This window comes from Geotrypetes seraphini, chromosome 2, assembly GCF_902459505.1.
Source record: "Geotrypetes seraphini chromosome 2, aGeoSer1.1, whole genome shotgun sequence".
Lineage (NCBI taxonomy): Eukaryota > Metazoa > Chordata > Amphibia > Gymnophiona > Dermophiidae > Geotrypetes > Geotrypetes seraphini.
In genome coordinates, this window is record NC_047085.1 from 277,926,098 (window position 1) to 277,947,746 (window position 21,649).

General features: G+C 40.8%; 1 protein-coding gene across 3 annotated transcripts in view; it reads right to left on the bottom strand.

The window, feature by feature from the left end:
• Nucleotides 1-21,649, bottom strand: part of ADCY2 (adenylate cyclase 2) — a 1,055,565-nt gene that overhangs the window by 265,345 nt on the left and 768,571 nt on the right. For all 3 annotated transcript variants that reach the window (XM_033929720.1, XM_033929718.1, XM_033929719.1), the window contains one exon: nt 9,642-9,726. In XM_033929720.1, coding sequence (XP_033785611.1) covers nt 9,642-9,726 — 85 coding nt within the window. The remainder of the gene's footprint in view (nt 1-9,641; nt 9,727-21,649) is intronic.

The following is a 21,649-nucleotide window of genomic DNA, read 5'->3' on the forward strand; positions in this document are numbered from 1 at the left end:
TGGGAATGGTTTCCGAGATGGAGTTGGCGAATGGGATGATGATCGTAAAGTCATCTGCGTAGCTGAATAGTTTTATTCCTAGTTGGGTTAGTTTCACACCTAATGAGGACATGTAGATATTGAAAAGCAGTGGGGAAAGCAGTGACCCTTGTGGCACTCCGGATGAGTTGCTCCAGGTGTCGGAGTGTTCGTTGTTAAAGCGTACCTGGTAAGAACGGGATGTGAGGAAGCCACGAAACAAGTTTAGTACCTCAGCTCTGATACCAATGGCGTCTAAGCATTGCATCATTTTCTCATGGTCTACCAAGTCGAATGCAGATCTCATGTCGAATTGCATGATCAGGGCGTTGAGGCCCTTACTAAATAATAGGCGCAGATAGTCTAGGATGGCAGCGATTACTGTCTCTGTACTGAATAGGGTTCTAAAGCCGGATTGAGTTTCATGCAGGAGAGAGAATTGATTAAGGTAGTCCAATAGTTGGGTGTGTACTAGTCCTTCCATGATTTTTACAATGAATGGGATAGATGCTATTGGTCTGTAGTTTGTTATTAGCGCTGAGGATTCTTTTCTATTTTTTGGGATGGAGGTTATTATTATGTGGCCAATGTTAGTGAGGAAAGTCCCATTTTTTAGGTTGTGGGTTAGGTAGTGTAATAGTGATATTTTGAATTCTAGTGGTGCCGCTTTCATAATCTCCGGAGGGCACGTATCTAGGATGCAGTGAGATTTAGAGTATTTGTTGTAGAGTTTGGTGTAGGTATTCCATTCTGGATCTAGAAAGGAACTCCAGATCATGTCTGTAGGTATTTCATTGTCATGTGAGTTAGCTATTTGGTAGTTGCTGGGGATGATTGTTACATCGTTATTGCTTATACAGTTATTTTTTAGGTTTTTAATTTTGGAATCAAAATATAGAGCTAGGTCCTTCGCGGTGGGTAACTTCGTGTTGTGCTCAGGTGTGGTGTAGCGGGTGGTGTCAAATAGGTTTGTGACTATGTTGAATAACTCTTTTGTATTGATTCCTTGTGAACCTTTGCATGATAAGTTAATTTGGGTGGAGTAGAACGCTTTGCGTTTGTCTTTTATCAGTTGTTTGTAGGTTTTTTATGTAGGCTCTCCATTTTTTGCGGTCTGTCAGTTCTCCTGTTTTGTTCCAAATCCTTTCTAGTCGTCTAGCTGTTTGTTTCGTTTTTAATAGTTCGGTGTCGAACCATTTGTTGTATTTGTTTGCGTTGCTTTTGCTTTTATGTATGGGGGCGATTTTATCTAGGATGGAAGTACTGGTTGTATTCCAATGGTCCCAGAAGTCTATTCCTTCCTCTATTACTGTATGCGGTTTGTATTCTGACCAGTATTCTTCTGGATTAATATAACCTCTTGTTTGATGTTCTTTTTTTATCATCAGACATGTTTTAGATTTTTGGTGTTTTTTATGTTCCTTTTGGTTCTCCTCTGTTTTATCCTTTTTCCATTTTTTGAATGATGCTTTCTTGTCTCTTATCGCCTTTTTCACTGCATTTGTTATCCACACTGGGTTTATTGTTCTATTTTTTTTGCACCCTTTCCTTTACTTGGGGATGCATAGGTTCTGTGCTTCGTGCACTGTGCCCTTGAGTAGGGTCCAGGCATTTTCTACGGACTCCATCTTCCTTGCGCTGTTGTTGAGTTTCTTTCCCACCATTTTCCTCATGGCATCATAATTCCCTTTTTTGAAGTTAAGTGCAGTCGTTGTAGTTCTTTTCACCTTTGATGATCCAATTTCTAGCCTGTACTGGATCGTGTTGTGATCGCTGTTTCCTAGTGGGGCTAGTACCGCCACCTCCTTAGCGGGTCCCCCTAGTCCGTTGAGGATTAGGTCAAGAGTGGCATCACCCCGTGTTGGTTCCGTGACCAGCTGTTCCATGAAACAATACCTCATGACCTCCAGGAATTTGGTCTCCCTTCCCACTTCCCGGGTAGTTGAAGTCTCCCATCACCACCACACTTCTGCTTTTGCATACCTGCCTCAGTTCAGCCTCCAGATCCTGGTCGATTTCTTCCGTTTGTCCAGGTGGGCGATAGTACAGACCCAATTTTATGTCTGCTCCAGTTCCTCCTGGTAGCTTAACCCATAGTGATTCCAAATCGCCCGCCCTTACTGTTGTTTCCATCCTGGTTGAAGGTATGGAATCTTTTATATATAGTGCTATTCCTCCACCCTTTTTGTGTGACCTATCTCTCCTGTAGAGTTTGAATCCTGGTAAAGCCACATCCCATTCATTGTCATCAGTCCACCACGTTTCTGTGACTCCAATTATGTCTAGGCCCTTTTTGCTGGCTAGGACTTCCAGCTCTCCCATTTTAGCCCTTAGGCTCCTAGCATTAGTGCATAGGCAAAGTAAGTCCCATTTGTTCGCCTTTCTTGCTGTTTTTCCTCGTGGTTTGGCGCTCCTGGCGTCCCCCCTCGTGAGTTGCCAGACCCCAAGCCTCGTCTCGGTCATCCTCCTCCTGTGGTGTGTCTGTTTCGTCCTCAGCCTGTTTCCCTGTTTTTGGTTGTCCCTCTGGATTCCGTTGTTCTCTATTAGTGCTGCTTGCCAGTTTTATTCGTGCACTAGACCCCTGCAATTCTCCCTGAGGTCCTTTTTCAAAATGTTCCCACTCAGTCCTGAGCCCTCTTTTACAGTGTCCTTGCTCCATGTCCATGGCCCTGGGCCCCTGTAATGCATCCTTAGGTCATTTTTCCAAAAATTTCCACTCAGTCCCGAGCCCTCTTTTACAATGTCCTTGCTCAGTATCCTTACTTGATACTTTTGTCCGATGTGTCAGATCGACTGTCGGCTTTCCCCTCTTCCTCAGTTTAAAGCCAAATCTATGACGCTCTGGACGTTGCGTGCCAGCATCCTCATCCCAGTTGTGCTCAGGTGCAGTCCGTCTTTCTTGTAGAGCTTATTCTTTCCCAAGAAAGTTGTCCAGTTCCGTGCAAAAAGGAAACCCTCCTCTTCGCACCATCTTCTGAGCCAACCGTTTATTGCTTGTAGTTCACTCTGCCTCCTTGCGTCCGCTCTCGGTACCGGCAGGATCTCCGAGAAGGCTATCTTCCTTGCCCTCAGTTTCAGTTTTCTCCCCAGGATCCTGAACTGATCAGTTAGTGCAGTCCTGTTGTAGTCCCTCCTGCTGACGTCGTTGGTTCCAACATGGATTACTATAGCTGTCTCCTCCGTCTCGGCCCCTTCCAGGATCTTCTCAACTCTATCGATGACTTCCTTCGTTCTTGCCCCCGGGAGACATGTCACTAGACGGACCTCTCTCCCTCCAGCTATGTGACTGTCCACTCCTCTCAGGATTGAGTCTCCCACTACGATAGCAGATCTCCCCTTCCTCAACTGTCTCTCTGGTCTCAGGTCTGTGTCGGTGGCGCAGTCCTCAAGTCCCTCTTCCGGGTTCTGTCGGGTCTCCTCCTCATCTGCCTGTACAGATTCTTCGCAAGGTCCTACTCCCATGGTGTCTGGTGGATTTTGTCGTCCGACCGTTAGTTCCCTCCTGATGAGCTGGTGGTCCTGTGCCTCCACCATCCTGCAGGCCTCCTCGATGAACTTCTCGAGCTCTCTAACTTGTTCTGTGATGTGATCCTCTCTGGCGGTGTCCTCCGTTGCCCAGCACTGTTCTTCTGGGAAATTGCCAGATAGGCAATGTTGCAGTAGTCCAGTTGGCTTAGTATGAGGGATTGTACCGGATTGTAAATGATGGTGCGTCAAAATACGCTCTAATGGACCGAAGCTTCCAGAGAGTAGAGAAGACTTTTTTGACCAAAGAGTCTACCTGGTCTTTCATGGTCAGGCCCTGGTCCAGCGTTACGCCCAGAACCTTCAGATTGGGTTGAATGGGGTAACAAAGATCGTTGATGCGTAGTGGAGTTGTAGTATCTAGTGGGTGTGGTGAAGCTATAAAGAATTTTGTTTTTTCTGAATTGAGCTTCAGTCTAAATTCAGTCATCCATTGTTCCATCGAGTTTAGTGCTTCTGTTGCCATGGGAGTGACTTCTGTGAGAGAGATGGGATGATAATCGTAACGTCGTCTGCATAACTGAATACTTTTATTCCTAGTTGGGATAGTTGTGTACCCAATGTTGACATGTAAACATTGAAAAGCAGTGGGGACAGTGGGGACCCCTGTGGGACACCAGATGGGTTACTCCAGGTGTCCGAGAGATTGCAATCAAAACGAACTTGATAGGTGCGGGATATAAGGAAGCCTCGGAACCAGTCTAGCACCTCTCCTCTGATACCAATGTCATCTAAGCATTGTAACAATTTCTCATGGTCTACTAAGTCAAAGGCGGAACTCATATCGAATTGCATAATCAGGGCATTGAGGCCTCTACTAAACAAGAAGCGTAAGTTATCTAATATGGCTGCGATTACTGTCTCAGTGCTAAATGAAGGTCTGAAACCTGATTGCATTTCATGTAGAAGAGAGAATTGGTCAAGATAATCCATCAGTTGGGTGTGCACTAATCCTCCCATGATTTTTACAAACAATGGGATGGAAGCTACTGGTCTGTAGTTAGTTACTGATGCTGGTGATTCTTTATGATTTTTTGGAATAGGGGTTATTATAATGTGACCATTATTCATAGGGAATTTTCTGTTTTTTAGATTTTCAGACAAATAATTCAACAATGTTAGTTTAAAGTCTAATGGGGCTGATTTCATAATTTCTGGGGGACAGGAGTCCAGGACGCAGTATGATTTTGTATATTTGTTGTATACTTTGATATAGTTATCCCATTCTAAGCTTTGAAAGGAGCTCCAGATCATATCCACTGGTATTTCATTTCCTTATCTGTTAACTATTTGGTGTTCATGTATGTCATTTGCTGGGCAGTTATTACTTAGGTTTTTAATTTTTGAGTCGAAGTGTTGTGCTAGGTCGTTTGCTGAAGGTAACATGGATTGAGTGTGGTGAGTGGTATCAAATAAATGTGTAACCAAGTTGAACAATTCTTTTGTATTGGTTCTTGTCAGGGTAGTATTGGATGGGTCAATTTTGGATGAGTAGAATGCCTTGCGTTTATCTTTTATCAATTGTTTGTAACTTTTTATGTTGGATCTCTAGAGGTTCCGATCTGACAGTCTACCCGATTTTTTCCAGATCCTTTCAAGGCGTCTTAACTACTTGTTTCATTTTTCATTTTCAAAAGTTCAGCGTCAAACCATTTATTATGATTATTTGGGCGGCGTTTAATATTACGTTTAGGGGCAATATTGTTTAGGATGATTGTGCTCGTTTTCAACAAGTGATCCCAGAAATCAGCTCCTTCTTCTATTTCTGCTTGTAGTTCATATTGAGACCAATATTTCTCTGGGTTGATATGGCCCCTTGAGAGATATTCTTTTTTTGTCTTTGATTGTGTTTTAGAATTTAGATGAGACCAGGATAGGGTAAAATAGTAAGTGAAATGATCAGACCAGATCTCATGATGCCAGGTGCCCTCCGGTAGAGAGATGGAAGGGTCAAGAGTCTCCTTTGTGGACATAGCTACTACATCTAAATGATGGCCTTTTTCATGTGTTTGTGTGGTTGGAGGGAGGTTATAATTAAGCAAAGATAGGAAGTTTTTAAAATCCTTTGCTTCTGGGTTGCCTTCATCATCTAAGTGTAAGTTTATGTCTCCTCCGATAATATTATATGAAGGAGCAATTGAATTATGTAGAACAAATTCGTAGAAGTCCTCTCTGGCTTTTGTCCAGCTTTTCGGTGGGACATAAAATAGTATGCAAGAAAGGGATTCTTCTAGTTCTTTGTTGCTAATTTTGCATGCCAGTATTTCTAATTGATTGGACATTTTGGAATCCAATAGTTCGAGTTCAAATCCTTCTTTAGAAACAACAGCTAAACCTCCCCCTTTTTTGCCATCCCGATTTAGCATGAGAATTTTGTAGCTATCTGGTAGAAGGTCATAAGAACATAAGCATTGCCTCTGCTGGGTCAGACCAGGGGTCCATCGTGCCCAGCAGTCCGCTCCCGCGGCGGCCCCCCAGGTCCATGACCTGAAAGTGTTCCCTACCTAACCTAAAATATCCATATCCTATTCGCTCAATGTCCTTTAAGGTAAACCTCTATCTGTACCCTGTAATCCCCTTCGCTTCCAGGAAGTCATCCAGTCCCTTTTTGAACCCCAGAATTGTACTCTGTCTTATCACCTCTGTCATTTATTATTGGATCTTCTTCAGACATTAACCATGTTTCTGTTAGAAAAAGACAGGCTATTTGCTTGCTGATGATCCAATCTTTGATTAAAAAAGCTTTGTTTCTTACGGATCTGGTGTTAAGGTATGCGCAAGAGACAGAAGTGGGTGAGATAGGTCTGGCAGATGTGGTGGTGGTGGTTCTGACAGGTTTTATTTCCCTTGTCCTTTTTTTTGAGAGTATGTTGGTGTCTTCCTCTGCTAGTAATTACATTAATAAGATTTTCTCTATCTTCCTGCTGGTTAGTTAGAAGCCTGATAGGTTCTTCGGGGTAGTGGACAATTTGTAGTTGTGGATAGAGTGCATTAGTGTCCTTGATGCAACCGGTTGTTAAGTAGATCAATAGAATCAGTAGTAAATTCATAATTGCAGATTAATGTGATACCTTCCTATTGTAATAACTATAATGATTTCCCTAGCCTAAACCAAATTCCTGAGGTTTTGTTTTTTTTTTTGGCCCTGGTGGACAACTCGAAGGCATCATAAGAAGACTGTGTATATGTAATCTGAGTTGTGACAGAGTAGCTATGACTTCTTGAAACTCGAAGTGCTTTTGAGTATCTAAATAGCTGAGAAATTTTGGAAGGAGATCAATGAGGAACTTGAAATAAGTGACAAAATGAAAATTGTAATTGAGGACTTTGGAGGACATCATGGCATTTTGGAGAGGCGACGTCCATGGTTTTCCCTTCCCTTCCAGGAGGAACAGTAGCGTAAACCTTGGAAGGATGGGATCTTTTCAAGGAGGACTCCACAAGCAGGGACTGGTGAGATAACTGTGAACTCTCAAATCCTTTGCAATGTAGAGTTTTATACCTGGAGTCCAACTTGCCTGGGACAGCAGGAATAGCATAAAGAGTCTCCAGGCATTGTGTAAAAGTCTGCCAAAAGCTTGTGAAGAGGAAGCTTAAGTGACTCTGCAGGAGATTGAGGTATTTAGAACCAGCATCCAATTGAAGGTCCAGGTCTGCAGCCATCTGACGAAGAAAAGAAGAGAAAGATAATTAATCTGTTAATGCCTTGCCTCGAGAGAGACTCGAGGACGTTGAGGCAGCCTTGGTCGAAGATGAAGCTTCGGCAGGAAAATAGGCATCAAAAGAATAAGGAGACTTGGACGAAGCAATAGAAACTGCTGAATCCTCGAGGTCTGGAAGCGGAGACCTCAATCGAGGAGTCGGTGGTCTAGTAGAGTTAGAAGGTGTAGATCGAGGCTTAGTTGAAGAAGGACGCTTCTTGGAAGAAGAGCTATGCCTGGAGGTATGCCTCGAGGAAGGCCTCGATCGACGACGAGAGTGGTGGTTGGAAGCAGATCTTGAGGATCAAGGAGACTTTGCCCCGGAGATGGAAGCAGACGTTGCTACCAGGGAATGGATAGGGCTAGAAGCTGTAGATCGAGACAATGTATGTCGAGGCTTGGTGGAGGAATCTCGAAGCACTCCCAAAGACTCTGCTCTTTGTATGGAGTGTGAGGATTCCTGTCGAGATACATGCAAAGAATCTGCTCCTTGCTTCGAGTGCATAGATGCCAGACCAGACACTTGCAGAGACTCTGCTCCCTACACAGAGTGTGAAGCTTCAGCCGAAGGAATAGGAAGAGGCTCGACCTCGCGGGAGTCTGCAGAATGCCTAGGCTGGATTAGAGTAGCTAGCTTCGGTCCCATATTAGTGAGGAACTGAATGAATTGCTTCTCTAACATAGTCTGGAAAGAAGCCAGCAAGGATGGATCCGCGTCTGAAACCGGACTACCTGCTTTGGCTGGAGGTTCTAAAGTGGCAGTGGATATGTGCTTCGACTTGGAAGTCTTTAGCCACCTTGATTACCACTTCTGGAACTTTCTGCTGAGCTATCTGACCTGAGGATGCAGGGGAAGATACAGCAAGTTAGTGGAGGAAAGAGCCGCTGCAAACGAGGAAGGTCTGATGATGCTTGAAGTTGGAGTCGTGGAGGCAGGAGGACCCTCGGTCAAAGGTGGAACCGAGGCCACTTTAGAAGTCGAGGGAGTTGTTGAAGAATCCATCCCGAAAAGCTTCTCCACTAAAATCCGACAACGTTTAAGGGCTCGCGGTTGAAGAGTAGCACAGCGCTTGCACGACTTCGGTTGATGGTCTGGCCCAAGGCACTTGAGGCATCAACGATGTGGATCCTTGAGGGAAATCGCCTGTTGCTGGCCGGGACATAGAAGGAAATATAGCCACCGCAAAGTCGAAGCCCATGGGCTGTGGCCGAGCAGCCTGCCCCGGCAGTCGATTGGAATAAATAATTTTTTTTTTTTTTTACTAGAAAATAAAAGAAATAAAAGAACACAGCGATTCGTGAAGAAAATAAACACAAACCGCAGTGTGAGAAGACACGAAGTAACAAAGTTAAATGCAGAGAGTCAAAGACGGACTTCTCGGCTCTGCAGAAAACTGAGAACTGAGGAGACGCGCCCTGCGCTGGGCAGGAAGGCACTCGCGCATGCGTGGTGCGGCTGACTCGAAACTTCTAGTTTCTACAAACAAGTCTGCTTGCGAGGCTCCGCATCCAGGCTCCGTCGGAGACGTCACTCATATGTGAGAATAGGCAGCCTGCTTGTCCTGGGATAAAAATGGATACACTTAAATGCAGCACTTAAGCATGTTAACTTACAGTATTCTATAAGTTTTGCCTATTAATGTTGGTTCTGCCTATGCCACACCCATGATCTTTCCCAGTGAATGCTTGCTTTACACAACTACATAACAGAATATCACTGAGTGCTCTGCCAACAGTTACATGCTTAGGTGTATTTTTACCCATAAAAGTATTTGTATTTTATAAAATTAAGCACCCATATGGCACTTAAATTTAGGAATGTTTACAGAATTAGGAGGATGATGCTTCTGAAAAATATTCCAGAGGTACATTTAATTTGTTTCTTTTCGTTCCCCTTTCTTTATTGTTTTTAAACAGAAATAAATTTGAATGACTTTTTGTTAATTTTCCATTATGCTCAAGTAATATGTTTGGGTTTTTCTAATCTGTCCTGGAGATCCGACAGCAAACTAGATTTTCAGGATATCCATAATGCATATGCATAAGATATATTACAGACTCATTATATGTACTGTGGATATCTTGAAAACGTGACTGGCTGTGTAGGGTCACAAAGATATATGTTCAAGAAACCCTGCTTCACTCATTTACATACTACTAATACTACTATTTATTATTTCTATAGTGCTGAAAGACGTACGCAGCGCTATACAATTTAACATATAATAGACAGTCACTGCTCAGAAGAGCTTACAATCTAATTTAGACAGGACATTTCAGGGTTGGAGAGATTACGGTAGAGATGATACAGTGGGTATAGGTATCTGACAGCAGTGATAAAAATGAAACATTCCGAACACATGGACAAAGCTGATGAAGAAAATGTTCATTTTCTACCTGTCTACCCAGAACCAGTAGGGTAATGAAGAATATAAAGAGAGATACTGAACCCATTGTCTTCAGATCCTTTAGTACACCAGGCCTGCAAAACAAAATCAAGAGTTCGTATTCAGAGACATATTAAGGTTGAACAATATTGATGTAATCTTGGCTTTCTTGATTTTACTTCCTTGAGGGTAATTTGGTAAAGGTTTCTCCCACATCTGTTTTACTCACAGAAAAGGGCTTTTATAAAACTGCATGGTTCAGAGAAAGTCTACTAAAATGGTGTGTGGTCTTTGTGATAAGGCGTATGGGGACAGACTTAAAGATCTCAATCTGTATACTTTGGAGGAAAGGCGGGAGCGGGAGAGATATGATAGAGATGTTTAGATACCGTATTCTTTGCTCCTTAAGACACACCCGACCATAAGACGCACCCTAGATTTAGAGTAGGAAAACAAGAAAAATCCATTCTAAACCAAATTGTGTACTAACATATACCAGACTCTGCACCCAGCCCCCCTCACTCCCTGTCAGGCTCTGCACCCAATCCCACACTCCTTGCCAGGCTCTGCACCCTGTTCCCCCTCCCCTACTAATTGTAATGCAATTTTTTTCCTTTCATTATTCATATACACAAAACAGGTATAAATTCTCAAAACTGACACATTTCGATCACTAAATTAATAAAATAATTTTTTTTACCTTTGTTGTCTGGTGATTTAATTAGTTTCTGGTTGGACTTCCTTCTGGCTGTGCATCCAACATTTCTTTCACAATCTAGCCCCATCCTCTTTGGGTCCAGGTCTCTATCTCTTTTTCCTCTGCTTACCCTCCCCAGATCCAGTGTCAGTTCTTCTTTGTTCCAGGTCTCCCTCTCTCTCCCTCATCTGTTATGATCTTGCATTTCTTTGTTCTTCCTCAGGGTCTCTCCCCCTCTGTCTCTACCACCCATAGTCCAGCATCTTCCTCCTATCTTTCCCCTTTGGTCCAGGCCTCTCTCTCTCTCTGTCTTTCTTCTGCTTACAACCCCCCCCCCTATGTCCAGCATTTGTTCTCCTTTCTTCCAGGTCTCTCTCTCTCTTCTCCTCTCTCTCTCCTCCCCTCTCTCCTCTCTATATACCCCCAAGTCCAACATCTGCCCCCTCTCTTCTGCCTCCCCTTCTCTCTATCTTCCTTCTGCTAACATTTTGAGTCCTCCCCTCTCTACCCCCTCTAGTCCAACATCTGCCCTGTCATCAAGTCTGTTTCCCACCCCTCCTCAAGGTCCTTTTCTGTCTCTCTCCCCCCCCAGTGTCCAGATCCAGCGTCATGCTGGGGCCCTTGCGATGGGCTGGGCTTTACTCCGCTGCTTCCTGCGAGGTCATTGTCTCTGGCTCCCAGACAGTGCTGGGTTGAGCAGGGATTTTATTTTATTTTTTTTCACTTTTCTATACCATTCTCCCAGGGGAATATAATAGGGCAGAATACAGTACTGGGATTTAAGAGAGGATTGGACATTTTCCTGCTGGAAAAGGGAATAGAAGGGTATAAATAGAGGATTACTACTCAGGTCCTGGACCTGTTGGGCCGCCGCATGAGCGGACTGCTGGGCAAGATGGACCTCAAGTCTGACCCAGCAGAGGCATTGCTTATGTTCTTATGAATTCAGAACGGTTTACATGAATTTATTCAGATACTCAAGCATTTTTTCCTGTCTGTCCCAGCGGGCTCACAATCTATCTAATGTAGCTGGGGCAATGGGGGGATTAAGTGACTTGCCCAGGGTCACAAGGAACAGCATGGGTTTGAACCCACAACCTCAGGGTGCTGAGGCTGTAGCTATAACCACTGCGCCACACACTCTGGGTGGCAGAAGTCCTCACAGTGTAGGGCTAAAGCTTCTGCCCGGGTCTGAATGCATACTCCAGAGTTGGCAGGCTCTATTCACCTCCCCAGCAGTTGCTCTTTCTTGCTCTAGGCGCCTGGGCCAATCAGGCCTTAGGGTTAGTGGGGATGGGTGGACCCGCTATGCCTAAGGCCTGATTGGTCCAGGCTTCTAGAGCCTGGGCCAATCAGGCCTTAGACTAAGCGGAGATGAGTCGGGAAGGGGCAGGCCTGCCGGCTGGACGGCAGCAAGACCCGGCCGGCCGGCCAACACTTTAGAGGTTAGTTGGGGGAGATTAGTTGGGGGGAGTTAGGGGGGTCATTGGGGAGGTGGTAGCGTGGGGGGTCGTTGATATGGGAGGGCAGGAGGGGGTGTGGCTTTCTGGCAGAAGGGGTTGGACACCCTCCTGCTGTCGATCAGGAGTTCGGGGGGGGCGTTCTGGCAGGAGGGGTTGGGCACCCTCCTGCTGGCGATCAAGAGTTTCGGGTGGGCGGCGTTCCGGCAGAAGGGGTTGGGCACCCTCCTGCCGGTGATCAAGAGTTTCAAGGGGGCGGCGTTCCGGCAGGAGGGGTTGGGCACCCTCCTGCCAGTGATCGGGAGTGTAGGGGGGGGCGGCTTACAGAACGAGGGGTTGGGCACCCTCCTGCCGGCGATTGGACAGGTGGCAGGGAGATCCCTTGCCGCGATAAGTATAGCGGCTGCGTCTACTTACAATGTAGGCCAGCATTTTGCTGGCCTACATTGTAAGCATCTCTTCCTCTACTTGGGAGACGTGTAGGGCCGCCTAGGTTCGCCTAAGGCCCTTAGGCGAGCTTAGGAGGTTTTGCAGGCCTCCCTAGGTTCCCAGAGGCGCCTTCTTGTTTTTTTTTAAATTTCTTTATTCATTTTAAAACTTTCAACAAGTAATTCATTATACAATCATATACATTATAATAATACTTATTAATCATACATTCACTGAAATCAAACTATAACTTTGCCCTCCTATCCTTCCAATATAATCATATAATTTTATATATATAAAATCCTCCCCCTCCCCCCCTTATACTTCAATAATCAAAAGGAGAGAAATAAATTATTAATTACTCAATTATAATTAATCCTTACAATAATTTGTTAATGGCTCCCAGACATCCATAAACTTTTTATAACTTCCTCGTTGGATAGCTATTATTTTCTCCATTTTAAAAATATGGCACAATGAATTCTACCCAAAACTATAACTTAATCTATCATAATTTTTCCAATTCCTCGTAATTTGCTGAATAGCAACTCCTGTCATTATGAGTAAAAACTTATTGTTTTTATTAGATATTTGACTTTTTTTCCTCATTGAAGTTCCAAATAATATTGTATCATATGAAAGTGCCACCGGATTTTCAAGTAAATTATTAATTTGAGTCCAAATAGATTTCCAAAAATTATATATTAAAGGGCAAATAAACAATAAATGAGCCAATGTTCCAGCTTCAAGATGAGTGCCAACATCTATTAGACTTAGAGCTATCTAATTTTTGCAAACGCACCGGGGTCCAGAATGCTCTATGTAATAGAAAAAAACAAGTCTGTCTTATAGATGCAGACACTGTACACCTCAATATAGGCGGCCTGCCTGGGGAGGATTTTTTAAAAAATGTGCATCCCGATTAGCTGATTAGACAGCTGTAGGGTGCCTATAGCTGCCTAAAATCGGGACGCACTTTGTAGAATCAGGGCCTATGGATTTAAGCTGAAAGCCACATGTAGTTCAGAACGTTTCACTTTGAACAATTTTGGTGTTTTTTTTCCCTCTATCTCTCTCTGTTGCAAGGTGAGTCCGAGGAACACTTTGTTTGTCTGTTGGGGGGGGAGGGGGGCTCTTAAGACTGAGTGTTTTGCCGAAGCCAAATAAAATCCCATGTTGGTTTCAAACTACAGGCCTATTTCTTTAATCAATCTAGATGGAAAACTCCTGGCTAAGTTATTGATTCTAAGACTAGTCAAGGTTCTCCCTTATATGATCGATATGCACCAGACGGGTTTTGTTGCTCAAAGGCATTCTTCAAATAATACCAGATAGGCATTTCATATGCTAAATTTAGCAAAAACGATGGAAGATCCAGCCTTCTCTGTTTCCCTGGATGCAGAGAAGGCCTTTGATCGTGTAGAATGGACTTTCATGTATCAAACAATGGATTGGTTTGGATTGGGATCTGGGTTTATTCAAATGATTCAAACCTTGTATAGTTCTCAGAGTGTTTTTGTCTGAGAAGGGGAGTTAGACAAGGATGTCCCTTATCTCCTTATCTTTTTGATATTGTTTTGGAACCCTTGTTGTTGGCCATTCAGCAGGCAAAGGTGATACAAGGGATTCCTTATGCAGGTTGGGAATATAAAATCTCTGCTTAAGCAGATGATATTTTGCTTCATTTGAAGAATCCTGAATTTACCATTCCGCATTTACTGGAATTGATTGATAGATTTGGCAAATTTTCAGGTTACAAAATAAATTGGAGCAAATCGGAAGTTCTTCCTTTGAATGTGCATTGTGTAAAAGGACTATTTGATCCATTCCAAGTTTCCAAGTTTATTATAAGATTTGATTAATCGCCTATTCCAGGTTCTAGGCGATGTACAGCTAAAATTACAAAGTTAGGGTAAACATACATAATTAGAACAACTTAATATTAAACATATTAAAATAGCATAAAAATACATAACTTGACTAAACGTATACAACAGGACAATGAACATACATGATCACAAAAAGGTAAAGTTATGGGAAGAAATACAATTCAATATAAAAGAAACAATTAAGGTTAAAAAACATTAGGGAAAGGGGAAGAAATTTAATATAAGGTGTAAAAAAGATTTAATATAAATTGTTAAAAAAAAAAAAAAATCAGTTAATCACTAAAAGCATCTTTAAAAAGAAATCCCTTAAGTTTGCTCTTGAATTTGTCTAAAATTCTTTCTTCTCTTAAATGAATTGGCAAAGCGTTCCAGGCTAGAGGAGCCGTAACTGAAAAAATAGAATGACGTCGTGTACCAATAACCTTTAACGATGGAACAACTAATAAATGTTGATCAGTTGACCGTAACACTCTTGAAGTATTATAGGGGATTAAAAGTTTATAAATAAAAGCCAGAGTTTTAAAAATTATTGATTTGAAAGTGAGCAAATTTAATTTGTACATTATTCGATATGTAACTGGCAACCAGTGTGCTTTCTCAAGTAACGGCGTAACGTGATCGAATTTCTTGGCGTTTTCAATAAGTTTAATCAAGGTATTTTGAATAATTTGTAAGCGTTTAATTTCTTTTTGTGCTTTTCCTTTAAATAAGGCATTACAATAATCAATCTTTGAAATAACTAAGGAGTGTATCAATATATTCAAGGATTTTGGACAAAGAAATTTTTTCATTGAACGTATTTGGCGGAGACTATAGAAAGTAGATTTCACAACATGACTAATATGATCATGATAAGTTAGTTTTTCATCAAAAATAACTCCGAGAATCCTGATCTTATGAATAAGTTTCAAAGAAATGCCTTTAATAGTAATTGGACCAACGAGAGTAAAAGTGTCCTTCCAAGGGAATAGCGAGACATTTGTTTTTTCAATATTTAGAGCAAGCTTATTTGTTTCGAGCCAATGATGAATCTGTTCAAGTTTAGAATTAATATTAGCTATTTCAGAAGAACTGTTGGGATCCAGGGAATATAATAATTGTATATTGTCCGCATATGCGAATACGGTAAAACCAATGGATTGACAGAGGGTCATGAGGGGAGCAAGAAAAATATTGAATAAAAGAGGAGATAGTATAGATCCCTGTGGAATTCCATATGGAACTGAGAAACTTTCCGAAATGGTATTATTAAAGTTAACTCTAGAAAAGCGATTGTCAAAGTAGGAGTGAAACCAAGAAAGTTCCTTCCTTTGGAAGGAAGAGGGTATAAAATATTTAGGTATCATGATTCAAAAAACATTGGAAGACACAATGATAGTAAATGAAAAATCTTTATTGCTGAAAGTCAAAGAAATGTGTGAGCATTGGAACCTATTACATCTTTCTTGGTGGGGTAGAGTCCAAACTATTAAAATGATGATTTTGCCTGTAGTTTGCTACCAAATGGGTATGTTGCCGGTTTAATTTCAAGGGTCCTTTTATAAAAAATTGAATGGAATTCTCACTAAATTTATTTGGCTAGGTAAAACTGCTAGAATAGCCTTAGCATCTTTGCAAAAAACAATTGTGGCGGGTGGGGTAAATTTCCCAAATTTTTATAGATATTTTTAAGATATTTAGATATCATGATTCGAAAAACATTGGAAGACACAATGATAGTAAATGAAAAATCTTTATTGCTGAAAGTCAAAGAAATGTGTGAGCATTGGAACCTATTACATCTTTCTTGGTGGGGTAGAGTCCAAACTATTAAAATGATGATTTTGCCTGTAGTTTGCTACCAAATGGGTATGTTGCCGGTTTAATTTCAAGGGTCCTTTTATAAAAAATTGAATGGAATTCTCACTAAATTTATTTGGCTAGGTAAAACTGCTAGAATAGCCTTAGCATCTTTGCAAAAAACAATTGTGGCGGGTGGGGTAAATTTCCCAAATTTTTATAGATACCATCAAGCATTTATTCTACGTCAGGGTATATACTGGATCCTTCCTGAAGTCTTGGAGCATCTTCCGGCTGATTTGGCTGATTTTAGAATGGCAACTTATGTCCCCATTACGGTTATACTCATATAATCACAGCTATGATCCAATTAGAAATTTTTCCATTTATAATTGTGCAAAATACATTGTTTAAAATATTTGTGAAGTGCTCAGACCAAGAAACCCATATAATAGTGATGTCACTACAATGAGGTTTACAAGGGGACCATCATCGCCTTCACAAGTCCCCTTCCCTCCCTATATATTAAAGCTTATCTAAAGCCTATCTGGTAAGTACATCCAGCTTGTGGTACTTATCTGAATTGGGAAGGAATGAATGATGTTGACTCTCATTGGTGACTTATTGAAGTAAAAATACAAGTGCTTCAGTAAAATCCTAAAAGTTGTTTTCTTATCTGATTAAATTCCCGTCCCTCCGACCCGGATTTCGTCTCTTCGTCAGGGAGGGACACTAAGAAAAAATCAAACATTCCAACAAACAAACAGTGTGTGTCAGCTTAACTTAACATATTAAATAATAGTGACTTTATAATCTAAACACTATTAAGTTCATAAAGAGCCCTTTAATTAGGTTCTTATAAGCCTCTTAAATTCAAATATTACCAAGTAAAGGCTTGCTGAATACAGGAACAGTCAAAGTGGACGGGCCGTCTGAACCTCTCTACTAAGAGCGCGCTATTTATATTGACTAGCCGGAACTGGTAATGAACCCGACAGCCGGAAGTGGACACAACGTCATATGGTTACTCTCAAAAACTATATTGCTAACCATTCAATATCTAAATTTAAACCCATTGGTTCCAAAGTGCGCCAGTTGTATATCAGACGTTGTTCTTTTTGTATTAGGGATCTTGATATATTACCTTCATTTTTACGTGTTTGAATTAAGACTGTATATTTCAAGTCTTTGAGTGTATGTGACTGCTCGACCCAATGTGAGACCAGGGGGGCGGTTATCCGATTTGTTCTTATATTACTTAGATGTTCTGTAATACGTGTTTTAATTTTACGGATCGTTTGGCCGATGTATACTTTTTTACATGGGCATTGTATATAGTATACTACTCCCCTGGAATCACAGTTAGTCCCAGTGTTAAGAAAAAATTTTTTTGTTCCCGAAGGTGGAATATCTACGTGATTAACATCTAGAATATAACTGCACATTCGGCATTTCCCGCAGGGTTTATGAGGTGATTTGACCTCCATTGTTCGATTTTGTTGGTTATGTTTAAGCAATTCACCTAGATTAGAAGCTCGTGAATAGGCAAATTTGGGTAAACTGTGCAATGACGGATGGTATTGTAATATGGCCCAATGTTTTAATATAATGTGTTTTATGGCCGTACTTTTGTTTGTATGGGGCATCACACACACTATATCCTGTTGTTTTTGTTTATTCTGTTCTTTGAGCATTAACCATGGACGGTAGCAGTTTTTAGCTCTTTTCCAAGCTCTTTTGACGATTTTCCCAGAATTACTCTCTCTCCAAGAAGAATCTGTTGAAAAAATTTGCAGAATTAGTAATTTACAATAACTATTTCAAATTCGAGAATGAGATCTTTCTCCAAATCAAGGGAGTAGCAATGGGAGCCACGGTTGCTCCCACATTAGCTTGTCTGTACATGACCCAGTATGAGGAATCACATGTTTACACATCTTCTCTTTTTCATTTTGTTTCCTGTTGGAAACGTTTTATAGATGATATATTTTTTGTTTGGAGTGGTGGAGAAGCAGCTTTAAAAATTTTTATGGAAGAATTAAATCATAAAGACTCTAATATAGCATTTACTTACACATACAACAAGCATCAAATTTCTTTTTTAGATATATTGATTAATAAACATGAACAAAATTTCTCCACCACTCTTTACAAGAAGAAATCAGATCGTAATACTTTGTTACAATATCAGAGTTTTCACCCTAAAACTCTGAGAAATAGTATCCCAACCGGACAGTTCCTTCGGATTCGCAGGATCTGTTCGGAGGAATCTGATTTCGACAAAGAAGCCAATGATATGTATAATAAATTCATTCAAAGAGGGTATCCTGGGAAAATCGTCAAAAGAGCATGGAAAAGAGCTAAAAACTGCTACCGTCCATGGTTAATGCTCAAAGAACAGAATAAACAAAAACAACAGGATATAGTGTGTGTGATGCCCCATACAAACAAAAGTACGGCCATAAAACACATTATATTAAAACATTGGGCCATATTACAATACCATCCGTCATTGCACAGTTTACCCAAATTTGCCTATTCACGAGCTTCTAATCTAGGTGAATTGCTTAAACATAACCAACAAAATCGAACAATGGAGGTCAAATCACCTCATAAACCCTGCTGGAAATGCCGAATGTGCAGTTATATTCTAGATGTTAATCACGTAGATATTCCACCTTCGGGAACAAAAAATTTTTTTCTTAACACTGGGACTAACTGTGATTCCAGGGGAGTAGTATACTATATACAATGCCCATGTAAAAAAGTATACATCGGCCAAATGATCCGTAAAATTAAAACACGTATTACAGAACATCTAAGTAATATAAGAACAAATCGGATAACCGCCCCCCTGGTCTCACATTGGGTCGAGCAGTCACATACACTCAAAGACTTGAAATATACAGTCTTAATTCAAACACGTAAAAATGAAGGTAATATATCAAGATCCCTAATACAAAAAGAACAACGTCTGATATACAACTGGCACACTTTGGAACCAATGGGTTTAAATTTAGATATTGAATGGTTAGCAATATAGTTTTTGAGAGTAACCATATGACGTTGTGTCCACTTCCGGCTGTCGGGTTCATTACCAGTTCCGGCTAGTCAATATAAATAGCGCGCTCTTAGTAGAGAGGTTCAGACGGCCCGTCCACTTTGACTGTTCCTGTATTCAGCGAGCCTTTACTTGGTAATATTTGAATTTAAGAGGCTTATAAGAACCTAATTAAAGGGCTCTTTATGAACTTAATAGTGTTTAGATTATAAAGTCACTATTATTTAATATGTTAAGTTAAGCTGACACACACTGTTTGTTTGTGAGAATGTTTGATTTTTTCTTAGTGTCCCTCCCTGACGAAGAGACGAAATCCGGGTCGGAGGGACGGGAATTTAATCAGATAAGAAAACAACTTTTAGGATTTTACTGAAGCACTTGTATTTTTACTTCAATAAGTCACCAATGAGAGTCAACATCATTAATTCCTCCCCAATTCAGATAAGTACCACAAGCTGGATGTACTTACCAGATAGGCTTTAGATAAGCTTTAATATATAGGGAGGGAAGGGGACTTGTGAAGGCGATGATGGTCCCCTTGTAAACCTCATTGTAGTGACATCACTATTATATGGGTTTCTTGGTCTGAGCACTTCACAAATATTTTAAACAATGTATTTTGCACAATTATAAATGGAAAAATTTCTAATTGGATCATAGCTGTGATTATATGAGTATATAGTAATTATTGTCACAGATTACAAAGAAAGTTATCTCTCTATTTTGTAGTTAAAAAACCCATTACGGTTATGCCATATTTTGAGTATCAAGTTGCCCCAAATCTACAAGAAAAATAGTATTCTTTGTGCCACATGGAAAACATTAAAATTCATTAACAATCTAACGCCTGTACCAGTGCAACAATCCACATGTCAGTCCTTGTGATTGAACTCCAAGATTCAAATTGGCGAGTCTAACATCCTCTGGAAACACTGGCTGCAGGCAGGTATACGTACATTGGATGATGTATTATCAAATGGGAAACTGCTTGATTTTTCACAACTGCAACAATCATTTGGTATTACAAAGTCTCAAGCATATAAATGGTTGCAGCTGAACAGGCCTTTCAGAAAGGGTTCCCTGATTGGCGAAATTTAAATAATCAGTATAGCTTACCGGGCCTATGTTTCCAGACAGATTTCCTAGGGCATCAGACCGCCAAGTGGTATAAATTAATATCGGAATATTTGAATCAGAAACCAAAAACGAGCCTAAGGGATATTTGGAGCATTGAGGTAAAGCAAGAGATTTCTGCTACTCAATGGCCACGGATTTGGTCTTGGAGGATGAGATATACAGCGTCAGCATCTATGAGACAAACTTGTTTTTTTCTGTTATAAGGGATTTTTTGGCCCCTTGTTCATTTGCAAAAATTAGATAGTTCAATATGTCATCTTGATATAGGGTCACTGGATCACCTGTTGTACTATTGCCCCTTAATACTCGGCTTCTGAAGTCTATATGGGTCACAGTTATTAGGATACTGGATACGTCCATTCCAATGTCATATGATATTGTTCTATTCTGAACTATATTACAACCCAAGTCTCCAATTTCTACAGCTAAAAATAGATTACTTCTGGTTATGACTGGGATTGCTATACAGATGATCACAAAAAATTGTAAGAATAGTGATAGACTGAATCATACCTTTTGGTGGGAATCCCTGTGCTTATTCTATCGATATGAACGTATGAATTAGGAATTGTAACAACTTTAATGAGATTTGGGGCCCATTAGCAAATTTTGTAACCACCAATCAATAATATAAGCCTTCCATTTTTAATAGAGTATTATACACATCCGGAATGGGTGGGAGGATGGGGAAGGGGGGAAAAAGATATTTCTATTACTATTTGGTTATAGTGCTGTTTTATTGTACCAATTGTATTTTTTAATGCACTTTGTGTATGTTTTAAAATGAATAAAGATTTATAAACAAATAAAAATAAATGATGAACATAGCTCTTATTTGGATATTTGGGTATTTTTTAATGAATATACATGAGATTTGCATATAATGGAGTTAGGAGGCATGTAAATCTGGCTCATGAATATTTATTAGGGATATCTTGAAAACCTGACAGGCTCTGGGTCCCCCAGGACAGGTTTGAGAATCACTGCAACAGATGTAGTTATCATCAGCTACTACATTACAATCATTGTTTTTTCTAGCACACGAAGCTTTATGGACTCCATTCTGTCAAAATTGAGTTAATGCTTCCTTGTCTAATTGTAGTTTTCTCTTGTAAAAGCTTGACAGTGTTTTGGTCTGAAGTTTGGAATCGTATATCCAAAAGTCCAAAGCCTGTTTGGGATTGGCTGGTTTCAGAGGGTTTCCCTTGGTATCTTGCTGATATGCAGTTAAATTATTCCATCACCTGTGCTCCACACTCCTCAAATAACACCTGACACAAGCTATTGGCGGAAACACGGGCCATGTTGGGTCATCTAAATTAAAGAAAATATTGTTCCCCATTCTTCAGGCCAATTGTGCTTTTTTGTTGTGGAATAGTATATAGTAACATAGTAGATGACGGCAGATAAAGACCCGAATGATTCATCTAGTCTGCCCAACCTAATTCAATTTAATTTTTTTTCTTCTTAGATATTTTTGGGCAAGAATCCAAAACTCTGTCCGGTACTGTGCTTAGGTTCCGACTACTGAATTCTCCGTCAAAGCTCACTCCAGCCCCTCTACAC